Source organism: Hippichthys cyanospilos, chromosome 6 (assembly GCF_059441005.1).
Source record: "Hippichthys cyanospilos isolate Australia breed blue-spotted pipefish chromosome 6, RoL_Hcya_1.0, whole genome shotgun sequence".
Lineage (NCBI taxonomy): Eukaryota > Metazoa > Chordata > Actinopteri > Syngnathiformes > Syngnathidae > Hippichthys > Hippichthys cyanospilos.
Window position 1 is genome coordinate 15,479,607 of NC_142374.1, and position 17,939 is coordinate 15,497,545.

The 17,939-nt window shown below is 42.1% G+C and overlaps 1 protein-coding gene across 2 annotated transcripts; it reads left to right on the forward strand.

Moving 5' to 3' along the window:
- The first annotated feature begins 411 nt into the window (after nucleotides 1-411).
- Nucleotides 412-16,599, forward strand: rfx7b (regulatory factor X7b). 2 transcript variants are annotated; one of them, XM_088417439.1, is made up of 10 exons: nucleotides 412-808; nucleotides 3,468-3,501; nucleotides 6,435-6,520; nucleotides 6,836-6,940; nucleotides 7,031-7,153; nucleotides 7,772-7,888; nucleotides 8,314-8,398; nucleotides 8,476-8,686; nucleotides 9,153-9,448; nucleotides 9,994-16,599. In XM_088417439.1, the coding sequence occupies exons 1-10, from the start codon at nucleotides 681-683 to the stop codon at nucleotides 13,252-13,254; spliced, it is 4,446 nt and encodes a 1,481-aa protein (XP_088273565.1). In that variant the 5' UTR covers nucleotides 412-680; the 3' UTR covers nucleotides 13,255-16,599. The 2 variants fall into 2 exon arrangements, with proteins under 2 accessions (XP_088273565.1, XP_088273564.1); XM_088417438.1 differs by lacking the exon at nucleotides 6,836-6,940.
- Nucleotides 16,600-17,939: the final 1,340 nt, after the last annotated feature.

A 17,939-nucleotide genomic window follows, 5' to 3' on the forward strand; every position in this document is an offset into this window, starting at 1 on the left:
TGGAACAGGAAGGTGGGGGGGCATCTACAGTTTATATCGATCGAGATGGTAGCATGAAGAATGTGGTGCTGTTAAATTTGAGAATGGGGGGGCGGGGGGGAGGTGCAATGAAAAAGACATCAGCCACACTCTCAGGAAGCACTACAATTTTTGGTGAGACTCGTTGCAGAATAAATTGCCCAGTCATGCTCTGGTAGTATTCCACAAAGTGACCTTGACTTCTGCCAGAGTAATTTTTAAATTTGTGCTCATATCTAAATTTAGGAAACGCTTAGTCTTAAGTATGGCATTGGATCGAAATACTTCCTTTACATAGAGTTTATTTTGAAGGCACGAATCAGGACCGTTTCCGGTCGCGTCGGCTGCTAGCGTGCAACCTGACGCAGACAGCTCGTCCTCGGCTGCCGCTGGCTGCTGCAGCCGTGCTATTGGAGGTGGCGGAGGGACCTCTGCGAAATGCCTGGTGCATGGCCGTCCTCCGCATTTTCTCCTTCTTTTCCTTTGGCTTTTTTCCTCCCCACTCCCGCCGCCCAGTCTTTGTAGGCACCATGCTCCGCGGCGGGCTTCCCTAGCTGCCTGAGGCCGCCCCAGCCAGCGGTGCGGTGGGTCCGGTGCGGCGCTGTGCTCTGCCGGGGATGCGGCCTGCTTGTTAAAGCTCCCTCACCACCCCTCCGACCGTGATGGCTGATGATCAACAACAAGCTGACCAGAAGCCTGCTTCGGGACTCGGCTCTCTTCCAGCGCTGGTACCGGGACTCCAGGGACCCGAAGCGAACGCGTTACAGTTTAAAATCAAGAATTCGATTTGGTAAGGATGGAAATGAAGCCCGACGAAGCTGCGGTGTCCTGGCTTGTTTTTTTTTTTCTTTTTTTCTCTCCACGCTAGCTCCGTCATTAGCTGCACAAAGCGCTGCGAATAAACAACGCGTGTTGGCACAATTTGCACGGAAACGAGACCGCAGAGTGGAGCTGCACTGACTGCTGGATGTTTGCATGGGGAAAAAAATAGCTCAGCGTCGCCGTCGTCGATCGTAGTAGCTCGCATCATTAGCATGGGGCCACGGGAGGCCATGTTACCGATGACAGTCCACCCGTAGGGCTGATGACAGGTGTCACAGCCAAGTGCAACATCTGGAATAAAACATCACTTAGGGAGATTTGCATGCCATATGCATTGTAATTACCGCCGAGTGCAGTGGTATAGTACATAGTAATACAAGCGTGTTCAGTCATTGTGTGTGGACGGTTTTCACGTTTACTACAGTGCAATAGAGCATGCAAGCCCAAAAAAGATGAAATGAGGAATATTATATCTATTTATGGCACAGTTTTAAGCCAAATCGTCTTCAAGTAGAACAGGAACAGAAACGTTGCTGTATTTCTTCAAATAAATATATCAAATGAAGCCAATAAACACATTGCTGTCTTAAAACTGTCTATTTATGTTACTACACTTTACTAAACATGGAATTTCTATCATTTAAGATGAAATTATTACCAGTAATCAAATCTCACCGACATGTTTTAATAAGTTATTAATGTTTTTTAATGTGGGGAAACGCTTGAAGCAAGTGAAATACCCTAATATTAGTGTTGCCAGGCAAGACAAAAATCATCTTCAGTTTTTCATGCATCTTTTTTGATGAGTAAAATTGGTTAGTTTTTGCAGTGTTATAACTGGACTTTATACAGATCAGATCTGCAGATATATAGCATTTTGTGTAAGATTGGTTATTGGCTGCAATGTCATTGATCGGCTACACGGAATTAAACTTCACAGTAAACACAATCTCTTTTTCTTCAGCAGGGATGTTCTGCACAACCTTTAAAATTTCAAGGTTTACACACACACAAACACACACACACACACACACACACACACATATATACATACATACATACATATATTGTGTGTGTATGCACAAATAGTATTAAACAATTAAATAAATTTTGTGGTTTTGGTTTTGTGGGCGAGATGTAAGGCCTTTTCGCCCCATTTTCCATGTTTTGAATATTTTGCATCATTTTTTAGACTGTTTGTAAGGTTTAATTGTTATTATTTTTTTCCAAATATATTTCAGTGTTGATTGCTGACCAGCTAATCAGGGAAAGCCAAGACTTTACATGTCTGACAGCATGTCTTTATCATCATATTGGGAGTCCAAATGTTAAGAACATCGAAAACAGCTCTCAATATGCAGTACTGCAGTGCAGTTTGAGATGAATCACAAATATAAAACCGTGCATGACGCGATGGAAACAAGTTTAGGTGAACAGTCGCCTCCGGTGTATGATGCCGACACGCTTTCTGAGTGTTGTTGCTTGTGTGAATACTGACGCAGAACAAAGGGCAGTAAATTCACCACCGTGTAACCCTCATTCCGTTGTTTGTCGTGCCAATTCATGTCATTTATCGTCTAATGTTATTTATGTATTCATTTTTCCAGTTTACCATGACGCGACATATCTGTTTTAAAGTTATAGAGTGACAACCTATTTCAACTGCTTTTATCTAACCGGGAGAGTTATCTGAGGCAGCACTAGCTGTTAACACCCTCTGGGATTCAAAACTTGTATGGCTCATAACCGTTGTTTGTAAGTAGATATTAGAAGAAGAATCAGCATCGCGGGTTTTGGAGTTATGTACTTACAAATAGCACACTTGAATGATGGTCCATTGTGGTCTCCTTGTAAGGAGTGACCTCATTTTGGTACTGTGCTTTTTCACATAAAATTGGTTATAGGTAGACTGCCGATGTTGTTTTTAACAGTGTATTCTTTTGTTTTATCACGTTTTGAAGTGGACAAAGCCAGTCAACATTGGTTATCACTTTTATAGTGTGGTGCTTGTCAAAGTGGGCAGGGGTTAGAAACTATTTACATTGCTGTCAGCATTTTTTTATGAATTACATTAATGATGAAGGTGTTTGAGAAAGAATTTGCACAATGTTTTATACCTTTTTTTTCATCAGGTTAAAATATTTAAGATATTGGTGTTAATGTTCCAGGTCAGTTTACATTTATTTATTCATAAAAAAAAATGTTTGCATTAAACTGTGCTGTTTGAAAATGTTTGTTTAAATAAGGATTTACTTTTTTTATTTCAAGCGCTTTGATGCACTTTATCCTATTTTTTCAGATTCAGAATAAGCTGTAATCTGTATAAACCCCTGTAAAAAGTAGTTAACATTTGCTGAAAGTTGATTTAAATGGCTTCTTGTTTTTTTTATTGTAAAAACAGACACAATTTTAGGTATACTTATATAATTTTCATAGATGTTGATAGTCACCACGGCGGCGGGGGGGAAGGGGGGGCACAGCTGCTACAGACGTTGATTGTCTTTAATGTATGTAACACAAAGTCAAATGACAGCATCAATCAAAGTTACTAAAAAAAGAAAATGTTTAATGTCTAAAGACGGAGTTGTTACGATCCAATATTTATGCTGATGTCTTTTTCTTTGCAGCAAATCTGTACAATCAAAAGTGGACAGCATATTGGTGAGTATCAAACATATTCCATACCAAGATGCTAGGACATTTCAGATGTGTGTGTGCGTGTATCTTTGTGTCCTTAAATTAGTCTTTTCCCAAGTCAGTTGTTTACCTTGACGAAACATTTTTTAAGACAATTTATAAGTACCATTTGCTTTATTGTCATACAGTAGTACTTCATTATTAAAAAAGTTCTGTGTTACACAAGAAATACTATAATTTTGTAAATTAGCCCCTAAACCTCCCGATAGGTACTGATAACGCAAAAGTGATGAGAGTCTCTCTCACAGACACGCTTTCAGAAAGAGGCAGATAACAAAAGATTTACTCGGTTGTTTAATTTCACGCTTGATGGGTGGTCGGGCACTCCAGAGACCCAACTATTAGTTTACAATCCATTAAAAAGTCAATTTTACGTAATAAGTCCCATTGTATTGACAACATTCAGGCTTTAAAGCTTTAAACTTAATGAGGCTACTCCTTAGAGTGTTGTTAAAAAAAAAGAGCACAGCATGGTCAGAAGGGTACAGTTCAGTTTGTATGACATGAGGCACGTTTGACTTTTGAAACACATATTGCTGACAAAAGGCAAGCCAACTAGAGCTAAGAAATTAATTGAATTTAAACTGATAACACATTGTGGTAGAAGGCAATTTTCAAATCACAAACACTGCAATTTGGAAAAATAATCTAAAAAAAAATCTCAAAAAACTACATTAAATTTCATTCGAGTGATAGACTTTGTGTGTATATTTTATCCAGCTTGCTAGCTAGCTACAGTATATGGTGCCTCGATAGTTTCACTGCTTAAGAAGAGCAGTCTGCTTGTTTGACTTATTATTGTTTTTATTCAGCAATAACACCTGAACAGATAAATCCATTGAATTTGTATTGTTGTCATTTGATTCAGGATTCATGTATTTAAGTGTCCATCAGAACTGTTAGGTAGAATTTTGTGATTGTCACATTGAACATTAAGTAAGTTAGCATTTCTACTTTAGATAGACTTTCTGTTCTAAGAATTCATAGGTTTTATTTTTTGTGTAAGCCTACCGTTTAAACCGTTTGTTTTAACGAATGATTTTCTTTTAAATCATGCAGCTTAAATTTGATCTTAACCATTCAGATATCAAAGGAGTCTTGACAATGCTGTAAAAATAGAAAGTGTTATGATAACAAACTACCCGTCAAATACCTCATCTTCGAATATTTAAAAGATGTGAAAGTTAAATGAGCAGTACTGTATATATTGCAAATTTAGTAGGGTGCCACATACACGTTCATGTTATCATATCAAAGGTACTTAAGAAGGTGTTTTTTTTTTTTTTTTTACATTTTATTTAAGGAGGCTATTGTTGAACTCGACGAGGGTGTCTGGTGTTTGACAGATTCAGGTTGGCAGGATGAGTCCTCGTTAAGCACACAGGCAGCACAAATTGTGCTCGAGAGGGTTTATTTCACTTTATGCCGCCTTTGGAAGTTTAAAAAAAGCAGTCCTGAGCCTTAAGCTTGACAAATATTGGCTCAATTAGTGATGACACAGTACATTAAAAAATGGCATTGCACAAATGCAAACATTTTCATTTTGCTTAGCTTCTTAGGCAAACATGAAGGCACTCTAAATTTAAACTGCAGTTGCTCATTTAAATACACATCAATTAACAAAATAAATATATGACCTCAAATATTTCTTGACTGCTAAGTATCAAAGTAGTTTAACGCACATTTGCTATTTTTTTAAAAGTTGATAGAATTAGAGTCAAAACATCAAAATGGAAATCCAGGACATAGGCAACACAGATGTACACCTAATAAGAGGTGCTTTCCAAAACTAGTAAATAAGTATTACAAAACATAAAGTACATGTTTGATTATTATCTTTCTTTGCTGATTTGCTGTGAAAAAATTACATGGTTCCACTAAAAAATAGCTACTCCCTGGGTACTGGAGAGCTACTTCTGAAGAAGTTGTCATTATACTGTAACTCAATTTAGTAATAATAAATATGATACATTTACAGTTTATATAGGGTGATTGAAAAGTACCTATCCTTGTTTTAAGAATACTTAGTTATTTATGTTGTAATATTTCTATTGTTTTGTATGAGTATGATGTATGGGAATTACTTTTATGTTTTGTTTTTTATGAGATCAATTATTTTGTTGGAAATTTTAAAGCCTGCAAAAGTGGCTGGATGTCTGACCCCACAGGAGAATGCGCAGCTAGAGACACATTTCAAAGTTTGTTCAAATGTAAAATATTGGGGACTATCAAAGGAAGACACACTCAAGTTGACGTTTCGGTGATCAAAAATTGTCACGCAAAACTCATTGCTATAGAATCTGTTGTTGAAACTCGAAGAAGCTGGGCAGGTTCCTGTACACCCACACAGGCTTTCAAACTTCAAAGAAAATGATCCATGTGGTAAGAAAACAAGAACATAAATTTAATTGCCTTACGTCATGAAACATACACAAAAGTTAAGAAAAATATGACAACGTGAATAAATGATAAGTATTTTAAAATACGAGCAAAATGGAATGGAGAACACAAGTAGCTTAATGTTTCATTTATTTTTCTCTCTATTTGAAAACAAATCTTTATTCTTCCTGTCATCAGTGCTCAGCAATTAGTATATGCAGTCAGACGTGGACGTTAAATAGGTTTTAAGTTGCATTTTAAAAAGACAGTGTTAACAAGCTTGAAATTAGATTTCCTAGTATTGCAGGAATCCTATTAAGATCTCACGTACACTATGAAATGCCATCACGTACCTCCAGATGTACTCGTAGCCCCATTTGAGAACTGCTGCACTAAATCATCAGGATGTGTCACTAAATTGCTTTAAATTAACAGTGAGCCCATATGTCCAGCATTTTTTTCCCAAGTGGCATTTCAAAGACTCCTTTATTTGTTTGTTTGTTTGTTTGTTTTAACAGCAAGATGTTGAGAAGTTTACAGACATCGAAAAGCTCTACCTCTACCTTAAGTTGCCTTCTGGTCCCAGCAGCGGCAATGATAAAAGGTACTCCTTCCATTTCACACTCAGTCACAAACAAGCACACTCGAATCAAGGTTTCCATTTTTCTCACTGATGCTTCCTTGTCTGCTTGGCTCATGATGGCATTTTCGGCACTGTTCTTTCATTCCTTGTCTAAAACGATCCTCTGCTACATCACAGACGCTTCAAAAAAAAAAGAGAGAGAAAGAAATCGGAAAGAGACATTTCAAGTCTTTTTTTCTGATCTACTTTTGTGATATTGTTGGGGATGATCACACGTTCATGCCAGCTGTGTTATTAACCAAAACATTGATATATGTAGACTTTTGCTATACCTAGCTGTCTGTGTTTCATTTGTTTCCCCATATCTATTCATCACCCCAACCCCCAAATTGTGCCCAATTGGACTGAGAATGAGAGGGGGTCGTCCACTCCTGGATTATGGTATTCAAGTTTCTGTTTTAACAAGAAATGATGCGTCACAGTGCAGAACACCGCCTCACCACTTTGCTTTTTCCTCTCGCACCACGGCAGCGACCAGAGTTCCATGTCATCGAGTCGCACTCAGCAGATGTACGCGTTCAACTGGATACGGAATCACCTAGAAGAGCACCCGGAGACGTCCCTCCCCAAACAGGAAGTGTACGATGAATACAAGTGAGTGTGCTTTTGAGGCACTCACCACATCATTCGCTTTTGAAGACAGGTGTTTGATTAACGGTGGTAATGAGTTCCTTTTGATTTTGCCAGCAAAGGCAAGAGTTGTATTTACACAACAGAGTTTAAACCAAGAAGCGTTTCATACTTCCTTAGAGTCAAGCACACAAAATATAAGTAAATGCCGACAGACACCTGTCAGACCGTCAAAAAATGTAAGATGCCCACCTCTATCAATAAATTGGTTTTAGGAAGAAATAAAATGCGTTTTGGAAGTACTCATCCTACCGCGAGCCAGCTAATAGCACAAACTGTTCACAGGCCATTATTTTCCTTACATTGCACTATGATAAATTGATTTCTGTATTATTACAGTAATATTGTTTTATTTTGCATTTTTTGAGCAAGTAAGTCTATTTGAGTGTTTTTTTTTCCTAATCCATGCTTTATCAGGACCTATTCCGCCCATCGTTGTTCTTAAAATATGCATTTACTAATTACTACCAGTCAAATCAGGATTAGTTACAAATGAACTAACCTCCAATTTTTGGAGGGCTCTTTGTCAAAAAAATTACTTTTTCCATGAAGGTGCCTCTTTTTTTTTTTTTTTTTTTGCAGGAGCTATTGTGACAATCTCGGCTACAATCCATTGAGTGCAGCAGACTTTGGGAAGATCATGAAGAATGTTTTTCCCAACATGAAGGCACGTCGACTCGGGATGCGAGGAAAATCCAAATATCCTTTGAACCTATTTGCTACGTCCGAAGGCAATAAAATAATTTTAGCACTAATTCCGATAAATTTAGTTGCATTTGCGAATGAATTACTTCAGCCTATTAATCAAATGTAATTCTGGCGAATTAGTAGTTTTTTGTAATAAAGTAAAAAACCTGCAATTTTTTAGTTTGACCTCCTGAGGGCGCTGACAACTTATTTATTTTAAAGCGTCTTTCTGGCTGCAGATCACGTGAGAAACACTAAAAAAAGGAAGGATTTATAAATGAGAATTTCTATTTGTAGCTGATTTCTAGTTTGCAGCTTGCCTGAGTTAAAGAGATACAATGAATGAGATAAAATGGGGTACTCGCAAGTACTGTATAATTTTGTAACAAAAATCAGATCAATTTTAATACGTTTTGCAAACCTTAACTCCTTCCAACATATTGTTATAGCGGGTTAAGAAAGAAAGCTTTTGTTCACATGCCATCATTACCCAACTTGGATCTGCAGAAATCAGGCGATGGGGTACGTTTTTCCATAGCAACACAAATAGTGTGACGCGTTCTTTCATTCACCTGTTTTCTGCTCTGTTTCCATTTTAGTGTGAACTGATGGAGCCGGCCGGGCAGTCCCCAAGTGCTGAGGATGAAATGAGGTCAGCGGCCTGTGGTCTGGTATGCGAGTGGGCCCAAAAGGTCTTGAGTCGTCAATTTGACAACGTGGAGGATCTGGCGCGTTTCCTGCTAAATAGCCACTATATTGGTACCAAGTCCATGGCTGCGCTCACTGTTATGACGGGAACACCAACAACAGGTACGGATCATCAGAGCTTCTAATGAGTAATAATCATAGATTTTAAAATAAAGTTAATTAGAGTAAATAGAAACACTTACTTACTTTGAATTTGCATACTTGCTGTGATTTGAATTGGAATTTTTCAGCACTACATGAAAGGTATACAGTTGTAGTTTTCTACCTATATTGACCCTTTTACCACATGCAAATTGTTTATTATCTCTAAAAAAAGAATATGGCAGTGTATTAATAGACAATTGTCACAGATTATTATTAACAGTAGTTTTGTATTATGACAGTGTGTGTGCTCTGTTGTGACCAACTGGCAACATTTACATAGTTTTGTTAATTCATATGTATTTCAAGCATTATGTTAACACATAACTCAATACTCTTTAAACTATGTCAAATCTTTATGAGACTGTGAAGATGACTTGATTATGTGTTCTTAAGTTTTTTTCAATATTGACTATTTTCCCCTCAGGCATGAAGACGCCAACACCCGCCTCTGCATTTGTACCCACAGCCGAAGCCAACTCCTTCCAGCCCCAAGTCAAGACCCTGCCCTCGCCCTCTGTCGATGCAAAGCAGCAACTGCAGCGAAAGATCCAGAAGAAGCAGCAAGAGCAGAAGCTCCACTCTCCTTTACCTAGTGACGCGCCGGTCAAACGAACGGAGGCCAGTACCCCAGGCCCGACCATTCCCTGTGGCAGCCCCGCTTTGCTGTCCCCGCAGCCCACCATTGGCATCGTAGTAGCAGCTGTGCCTAGCCCAGTCACGGTACGTAACCCTACGGCTAATGGCCTAATAATACTTTACTGTAATTTCCAACAGAGGCTAAATTTATATCTACATGATCACACAGAGACAAACGGGCCTTAGGCCACACCTCTTAAAGGCACGCAGCTCAGGGGCACAGAAGATGACCCTGCTCTCTGGCATAGCATTGTATCTTCTTTATTATGATGGAAAAAAAATAAAATAAAAGAATATACAAATGTTGAATATTAGATTCAATGCACCTATCTAATTAAGCTAACAACTCTAAGAAGCTTTGACTTAGAGGCCATTCAAAGATCAAAATAATTGTTGTTTAGGTAAGCAGGAGCGGGGTTTAAAAAATTTGGCGCAAACACTAAACAGCTCTCACTATACTATGAACCAAAACCACAATTATGAACTTATTTAAAAATGGTCTCTGACCTCTACAGCCTTCAATGGCAGTGAAAGAGTTCATATAATTTCAATTCATTTCAACACGTTGTATTAATTTCATAGTAAAATGAAGTCAGTCACTATACCACTGCGTTTTGTTACTCTCCCAGGTACAGAGAAGCAGGCAGCTAATGACTTCTCCGAGTCCTGTCGGAACAACCGAGGGAAAAGTGCTGCCTGTGAACTTAGTGGTTACTCAGTCACTTAAGCAGTCCCCCAAAACGCCGCAAAACATCCCGGCGAGTCCCGTGGGGGACCGGTTGGCCCGGCACGGCACCCGGTACGCTCAAATCCTACCCAAGCCCTCCGCCACCAGCGCCATCACGCTTCGGTCTCCTCCCACCTTGCTCATTACCAACAGCCCCATCAAAACTGTGATGCCCACTCCTCACGTCAGCTCGGTCAACGTGGTCAAGATGACGGCCATTGCGTTAGCTCCCAGCAGCAGCAGCAGCACTACCAGCAGCAGCACCGTCGTCCGCCCCGCCTCAGCCGGGATGGGCGTGACTCCTGCCTTAGAGGAGTCACAAGGTGCCGGCCTGACTGCTGCGGTCAGAGCGGTTGCCTCCAATGTGACTCCCTCCACTGACGTCAAGGTGTCTGAAGCTGCAACACCTTGCTACACCAGCGCCACCTCTGGTGTGGAGAAAACGGGCATTGGCGCCAATGAGGAGAGCGCAGCAAAGTTCAGGGCTGCTAGCGAGCCGAGCTTCTCTGTCAAGTGCTCTCCAGGACCAGACAAGGTCTTGAGGATAAGGAGTGACTCCATGTCTCTTTCCACTTCGGTAGCTGTAGCTGGGATTCAGGACAGCAATAACGGTAACTGCCATGACAGCACCTTGTACTTGACTGTTGATAATCACAACTCCGTTGGCAACATGTCAGCCAGTGGTTCCTCTATCAGTGTTCCGGCTTCGAAAGACCCATGCACAGATGCCAAAAGTCCCAGAAAACGCACAGGCCCTAGCGGAGAATCTCATGTTATTCCTGTCAAGAGAGTTTTTATATCTCAGCAGCCGCTTGCTGCAGCTGACAATCCCAAACCTGGAATCAGTGCTGCAGTCAAGAGGATCCCGCGCCCGGGAACTCCAGCCCGACCGGAAAGCGCCCCGTGCAAAGTGACGGTGAAACCCACCTCAGTCGTCCCCACGCAGATCCTGGCGCTTACGGACTCGCCCGTCACACACATTCAGGGCTCCCCGACCGTTGTCAAACCGCAGGCCTTGATGGCGAAAGAGCGTTCCCTTAGCACCGACGTCGCCGGCGAAGCGGCGGGGACGTCCGACCAGGCCCTGCTGCAGCAGATCACCACGGACGCGCGTGTAATCCCAAACAACTCAGGAGCACACAATGCCTCTGTGATGAGCGAACTAAAGAGCACAATTTGGGAAGAGGGTCAGTTGGATGAGCTCCGGAAACACTCGCAGATACCAGCAGAACACAAGCAAGCGCCTGCAGACCAGCTATCTATTATAGCCCAGCCCTCCGACGCCCCGGGCCAACTCGTCCTGGCCCAGGAGATGGTCGACTTTGCCGGATCTCAGCCCAACATGGACTACTTCCCGTTTAACGACGATGACATGACGCAGGACAGCATCGTGGAGGAACTGGTCCAGATGGAGGAGCAGATGAAGCTGAAGGGGCTTTTCGGCAGCTGCGTGGATGTTCCCCTCCAAGGCCAGCCGGCCGGCAACCAAAGTTCCGCCCTCAACGCTCACCAGGCCGGCACAGCTTTCTACCACTCTGCCCACAGCAGCACCACTCCGGTCCAAACCCCCACGCCGACTCCCACGCCAACCCCGACGCCCACCCCTACCTCTGAGATGACCCTCAGCCACAGCCTGACAAGAGAGAGTCCCTGCTCGCGCATGGCTCCCATCACCCCCGTCGACAGCGCGCTTGGTCGCCACACCCCCATAAGCACACCGCTATCAAACTGCAGCAGCAGTGTGCCGCCCAGCCCGGTGGAGTGCAGAAACCCTTTTGCCTTCACGCCCATCAACTCCAGCATCACCGGATACCACGACGCCAGTATCGTCTCCAGCAGCCCCGTCAAGCCCATGCAGAGGCCCATGGCTACGCACCCCGACAAGGCCAAACTGGAGTGGATCAACAACCGCTACAACAGCAATTCGGCCGGCCCCTTGTCCAACCACAGCATCGGGATCCTGCCCAGCTACCAGGACCTGGTTGACGACCAGTTCCGTAAACCGCACGCTTTTGCAATTCCCGGCCAGTCATTTCAAGCTCAGCCCAGACCAGATTCCGCTCATTTCGGCGCTTTGACGCCGATCTCCCCCGTGCCGTCAACTGCTGTGACCACGCCCACCAAACAGGAGAGCTTCGCTGTGCCCGCCCCATTGGACAACAAGGCGCCGACCTCCTCGGGGACCAGTACTTTCCGCTGCCGGAGCGTCAGCCCCGCCGTGCGCCAGAGGAACTCCAGCGGCAACACCGGGCCTCAGACCACCGCCACCGCCGCCAATGTGTCCAGCGCCACCCTCGCCGTAGTCTCGCCCTTTAACTCGGCCATCACCTCCGAAGTGCTCAGCATCCTTTCGAACACTCAATCCGCCAGTTCTGTCCACAGCATGGTCCAACGCAGCCAGTCGGTACCCCTGAACATCATGATGCAGAGCGAGCTGTTGCCCGTGCAGGGCTCGAGTAACACCGCCAAAATCACCAATGTCCTTCTCAGCAAGATGGAGGCGGACGGGGACGAGTCCGTCCGCGGGCTCGGGGTGAACAACCTCCCATCTAACTACACGGCACGGATGAACCTCACGCAAATCTTAGAAACGACTCCAGCCTTCGCTGTGGCGACGTCGCACCAGCCTGTTAACTCCAGCCCGGCCGCTTTTGAGCTCCAGCAGCACAGCTACCTCGCCAATGCCGGCGGGGAGCAGGTCACCTTCTCCAATGCGGATGGCCAAGCACAAGAGGGCGCCAGTGAGCCAGAGCAGCAGCAGCAGCTCCAGGAGATCCCCGTGCAGACGCAGCAGGAGGCGGAGGACGAGCAGCAGCAGCTGGATTTCAACAACACCGTCAAGGACTTGCTGGGGGACGATACCCTCAACCCCAGCTCCCAGCTGGTGGGCCAGGTGGCCTCGGAACTGAACGCGGTGGCGTCCGACTTTTCAAACGACATCCGACTGACCACAGATCTGTCCAGTAGCATCACTGACCTTAACACCTTGGACACCAACCTGCTGTTTGACCCCAATCAGCAGCAGGAACAATATGAAGACTCCACACTGGAAGAACTGAAGAACGACCCGCTATTTCAGCAGATATGCAGTGATACTGTGAACTCCGGCTTCGACTGGCTGGAGAGCAAAGACCAGCCCACTACAGTCGAGATGCTGGGCTGATCTTACCCTTTGATTCTCTACCACTTCTGTTCTGTGTCGCTCGTTCGTTTTGGTGCGTAACTTGTATAATCTGTTTTTAAAGCTACAGTTCCTTGGGATCCGTCTGGACTTTTGCCGTTGGTTCTGTTCAAAAAGTGCCAGGCTTGCCCTTTTCTCTCTCGTTCTGCTGATGTTCCGTTAAACCTTCTTCTCCTTCTTTCCCATTTCCCCGACACCCTCTTACTCCAGTGTCTACAATCACAAATGGAAGTGTTGGGAATAAAGGAGAGATTTAAGTGGCTCAGCATTTGGAGCAAAATACATCTTCCATGTTAGAACAAATTTCAATAATGCAATATTGAACAAACACCTGGAAGTGAAATCGATCGGAGATTCGGCACAATACATCACCAAAAACGTTGTAAAATATTTTCCGTGTGTGCATTTCAACCAAATGTAGATAACAATAGGGTGGTAGTGGTGGTTGTTGGATGTTTGCCTGCCATATCGAAATCTTAAAATGGGTAGCCACTCAGGCTGCCAGGTGCTGAATTTTTGACAAAATCTTTCTACTTTATCATTTACCAAATCAGTGGAGAACTGATTAAGCATTGTTGACATTTTTCTTTTTTTAAAGCCTAAACTCTCGTACTGTTGACTAACTTCCAAAGGGAGTAGATGAAACGGTAGGGACACGATGGGATTCCAGGCCACTTGTCGGACTAAACTTTGAAAGGAATCAACAACTGGCTGCCTTATTCCTTATTGTCCAAGGCCTTATGCCATCTTCAAAGAGACTGTACATAGATAAACGTTAAGATAGAACCATCCAGAGCGTCTTCGTCATATCAAGGCAGCTGTTACTCTTGATATTTTCAACACTATTCCTTCATCCCTTTGTTTCGCAGTGTTACCAGCGCAGATGAGTTGGTTTTTTTTTTTTTGTACAGGCTAGCGATTACACTGTGCGTGACCTTACTGCATTTAGAGGAATTTAATATATCGTCGCAAAACCAATGGCAGGCACGCTTGACGTCATTTGGTTTTCATTCTGTTAGTTTTTTTGCATGTTTGAATAGAAATAGAATAGTCAATGGTTTGGAGAAGGCTAAGCGACAAGTCAAGAAGGAGAAATTGAGCAGTGATGTCATCAGGAATGAAATGTGCGATCCAGCCTTATTTCCATACCAAAGATTTGGAAAAGAGATTATTACATATGGTCACTTCTAGTTAAAGTGTAGCTGTGGGTGCTCAGAAGAGACAGTATATATGGTTCTTCGAGAAAAACAGCATCTTAGCACAGGTTGTTGAAGCATGCTTATAATAGCTCGGTAAACTTATTTGTCACAACAACATGCAGGGGGCAGAGACCTGACGCGACCTGGTTGACAGCCGATCCTACTTTCCATTGCCTCCTGTTCAATGTGCAGAATTTCTAGATTCAATTCTGATGGATTGAAAGACCTTTTGTCAGTACATAGATGTGTGCGTGCAGGCATACTTGCCCGGGGAAGGGGAAGTTGACATCCAATCCATCCTTCTTCCATTGTCTCCAATTCCATGCACAGTATTTTCTTGGTCAGATTCTGACGATTCAGAGTCAGTCTCAGCCTGTACTGATGGGTTTGAGTACCTTTCATTTGTATTGATTCTAAAAAAACAAAGACTGACTGCGCAAGAAAATGCTGTGCATTGAATGGGAGGCAACGGAAGGAAAGCCCTGCTGTTAACGCCACCGCTTTACGTCTTTGCCCCATGCTAGCAAGTATGGTCGACAAATAGGTTCCCCAAGCTATTATAAGCTCGCTTTAATACAACCGGTGAAACAAAAACGCATTTAAATGCAATTCTTCTTGATAAACCATTGTTTTTCCTCCTCTGCAACACAAATACACTTTAAAATCAACAGGATTGATTATATGGTAAGCTATTACTGCATCTAAGGAAAATGAATAAGTTACATACATTTTATGTACAGTATGTATATTAGGAAAGTGGTCACAACCCAACAAGTAACCATGGACCTGCAAAAGCATGTTGAAACCGTCACTACTATGTGATAAAGTAGGAGGCTTACTTGAGTTTTTGGCAATTGTCAATGTTGTACAAGTCATGTTTAAGCTCCATTTGTAAATAGGATAGATACATAGAGATTTGATGTATCCGGACACTATATTATGGCCATAATTATAGCTAAGTATGTGTCATTTAAAAGAAAACACAAAAAAAGCTGAACAGATGTATAGTCGGCAAGATACTGTATGTTATGTGTTACATTTCTGGCTTAGAGTGTCGTAAAAGTAATGCTGTCTGGTCTTCGCTTGCTGATTTTATTTGACTTTTTGAGGAGGAGAAATTGAAAGGTTTGTGCTTTGAATAAGGAGGGAAAAAAAGTTGTGATAACTGTTAGCCGGTTGCAAACATTTTTTGCGACAAAGCCTTTCACAGACACTGGATAAAAAAAAAAAAAAAAACATTCGCTCATGTTTCAACAAACTTCGGAGGTTGTCATTTATTGCACTAAAGTTTTATGACACAAGCCTTTGCCACATCTTAATGGACAAATGTAACGATGGACGCCCGCTACATAAAAAAAAAATATTTTTTATGACAAGGTGAGTAAGGAAATTTACTGTCAAATGACTAATTGTCGTGTAGCAAAATGTGCATTGATCTCAATGAGATACACATTTCTTATGCATTCTCATACATGAGAAAATGAAGCATTGAGGGGGAAAAAAATGTTAGAAGTAACCTTTAAAAACCTACGTGCTCATTGTGTTGATAAATGATTGTACGCACGCATGTGTGATGTCTTCTGTTGTACTTTATATATTCTCGGTGACCACTGTCTGCTGTGATGTGGGCGGGTTTGGTTAAACAGACAGGCAGTGCCAGTTTTGTCAGCTACTTCTGTCGTTTGTTGTTTACTAAGTTAACATTGTCCTTTTGTCTTAATTTGATGACTGTTTTGCTCTTCATTTTTACATATGTTTCAAGAGTTCAGTTGTGAAGATATGTTCCTGTATTTTTCTTTTTTTTTTTTTTTTTTTTTTTGGTCTTAAAGGCACTGATATTTGAATTCTTAATTGAAGGAAATGCACCACTTCTGAGCTCCATCAAGCAGTAATTTCACCTTTGACTGACCCGGCTCTAACTCTTGTTTGACTCTTGAATTAATTTCTACCAGTAGAAGAAAAAAAATACCCTCCTCTGTGATGTTGTCTCGTGTACTGCTTAATGTACAGTAGCTTGTTAATATTGCAAACGCATTGTTTCTTTGTTTTGTTTTTTTTTTCAATGGAAAGTACTCACTGGTGAGATTTTTAAAGTGGTTTTAAAAGCCAATAAACTTTTTTTAAAAAATGTGGTTTGGGTGCTATTTGATTTTGCTGTACATTAAAACTAAATTTTATGAATGGATCTTAGTACGACTGACCACAATATTAAAGATAGTGATGCCAAGAAATTTAAAAAAGTTGAGATTAATAGCTAAATATTCACAGATTCAAAGTGAGATGCTTTGCATTTATGTGGTAGGCTAAACGAGCTGATTCTGTGGTAAGCAAGCTTCTTTTTAAATGAATGATTTTCACTCTAATTTTATCAAAGGTACACTCAGGGCATTTTTTTAAGTAAATTTAATTGTCATTGGACCTACAACTCTCACATGCTCTTACATTTTCACGTCTTCCTTCTGCACCTGAATTTGCCCTCCCACTCACATAAAGAGCCAAACACAATGATGGCCAATCAGTGTTCACTTCAGGCCGCAGGGGTGGGCAATTCCAGTTCTCGGGGGCTGGTGTCCTGCATGTTTTCCCGTTTTCTCTCAAACACACCTGATTCAAAGGATTAGGATTTTTTTTCAAGCTCCAGCAGAGCTTGTTGATGAGCTAATGGTTTAAATCAGGTGTGTTAGGGAGAGAATACTTGAAAACATGCAGGACACCATCCCTTGAGGGCCGGAGTTGCCCACCCCAGCTTTAGGGTGTACTTCATCTTTGTATTCCAACCCCAAACATCTCAAGCACAAGAAGCCCAATGTGTAAAAATCAGCATACAGAAATCATAAATTTAGAGATTTAAGTTATGCAACAATCATAAAGATTCCATTTTTTTTTTGGACAAACAATAATAAGAATTTGTCACACAGTATATTAAAAGCATCTTTGCCATTATATAGTTATTTATGCAAATATTTAGATTTGGTTCTAAATAGGACCTCTTTTTTTTTTTATTCCGCTATATTTTTTAGATGACGTTTATAGAGTGACATAGATTCAAGAAGTAAAATATGTCATGATGATTGGACAGAATTTACTTTGCTCAGAGATTGGCACCAACATAAAAATGTGTCCAATTTATTAGTCCAAAAAACATGTCCAATTTAACCCTCTGGGAAATTGAAGCATACTTGGTAGCGTATTTGATATATCTCTTGTACTTGCTCACAAAACACGATGCAAATGGTCATCATATTGTAGCCAACCAGTAAACATCGCCATCCTCTTCTTAGCATAAGATCAGAGTTCATCAGCGCTTAAACTGACCTTGTAGGTCACCGGGTGCTAGCCCCTCCTAGTCACAGGGTCTGGCCAATCAGAGCTCAGCGGGCTCCTCCTCTCAGCTGCTTTCCCAGGCCCCGGCGATATTCATAACATGTTAATGATCTTAACCCCATTGATCACAGCCGGCCGAGCAGC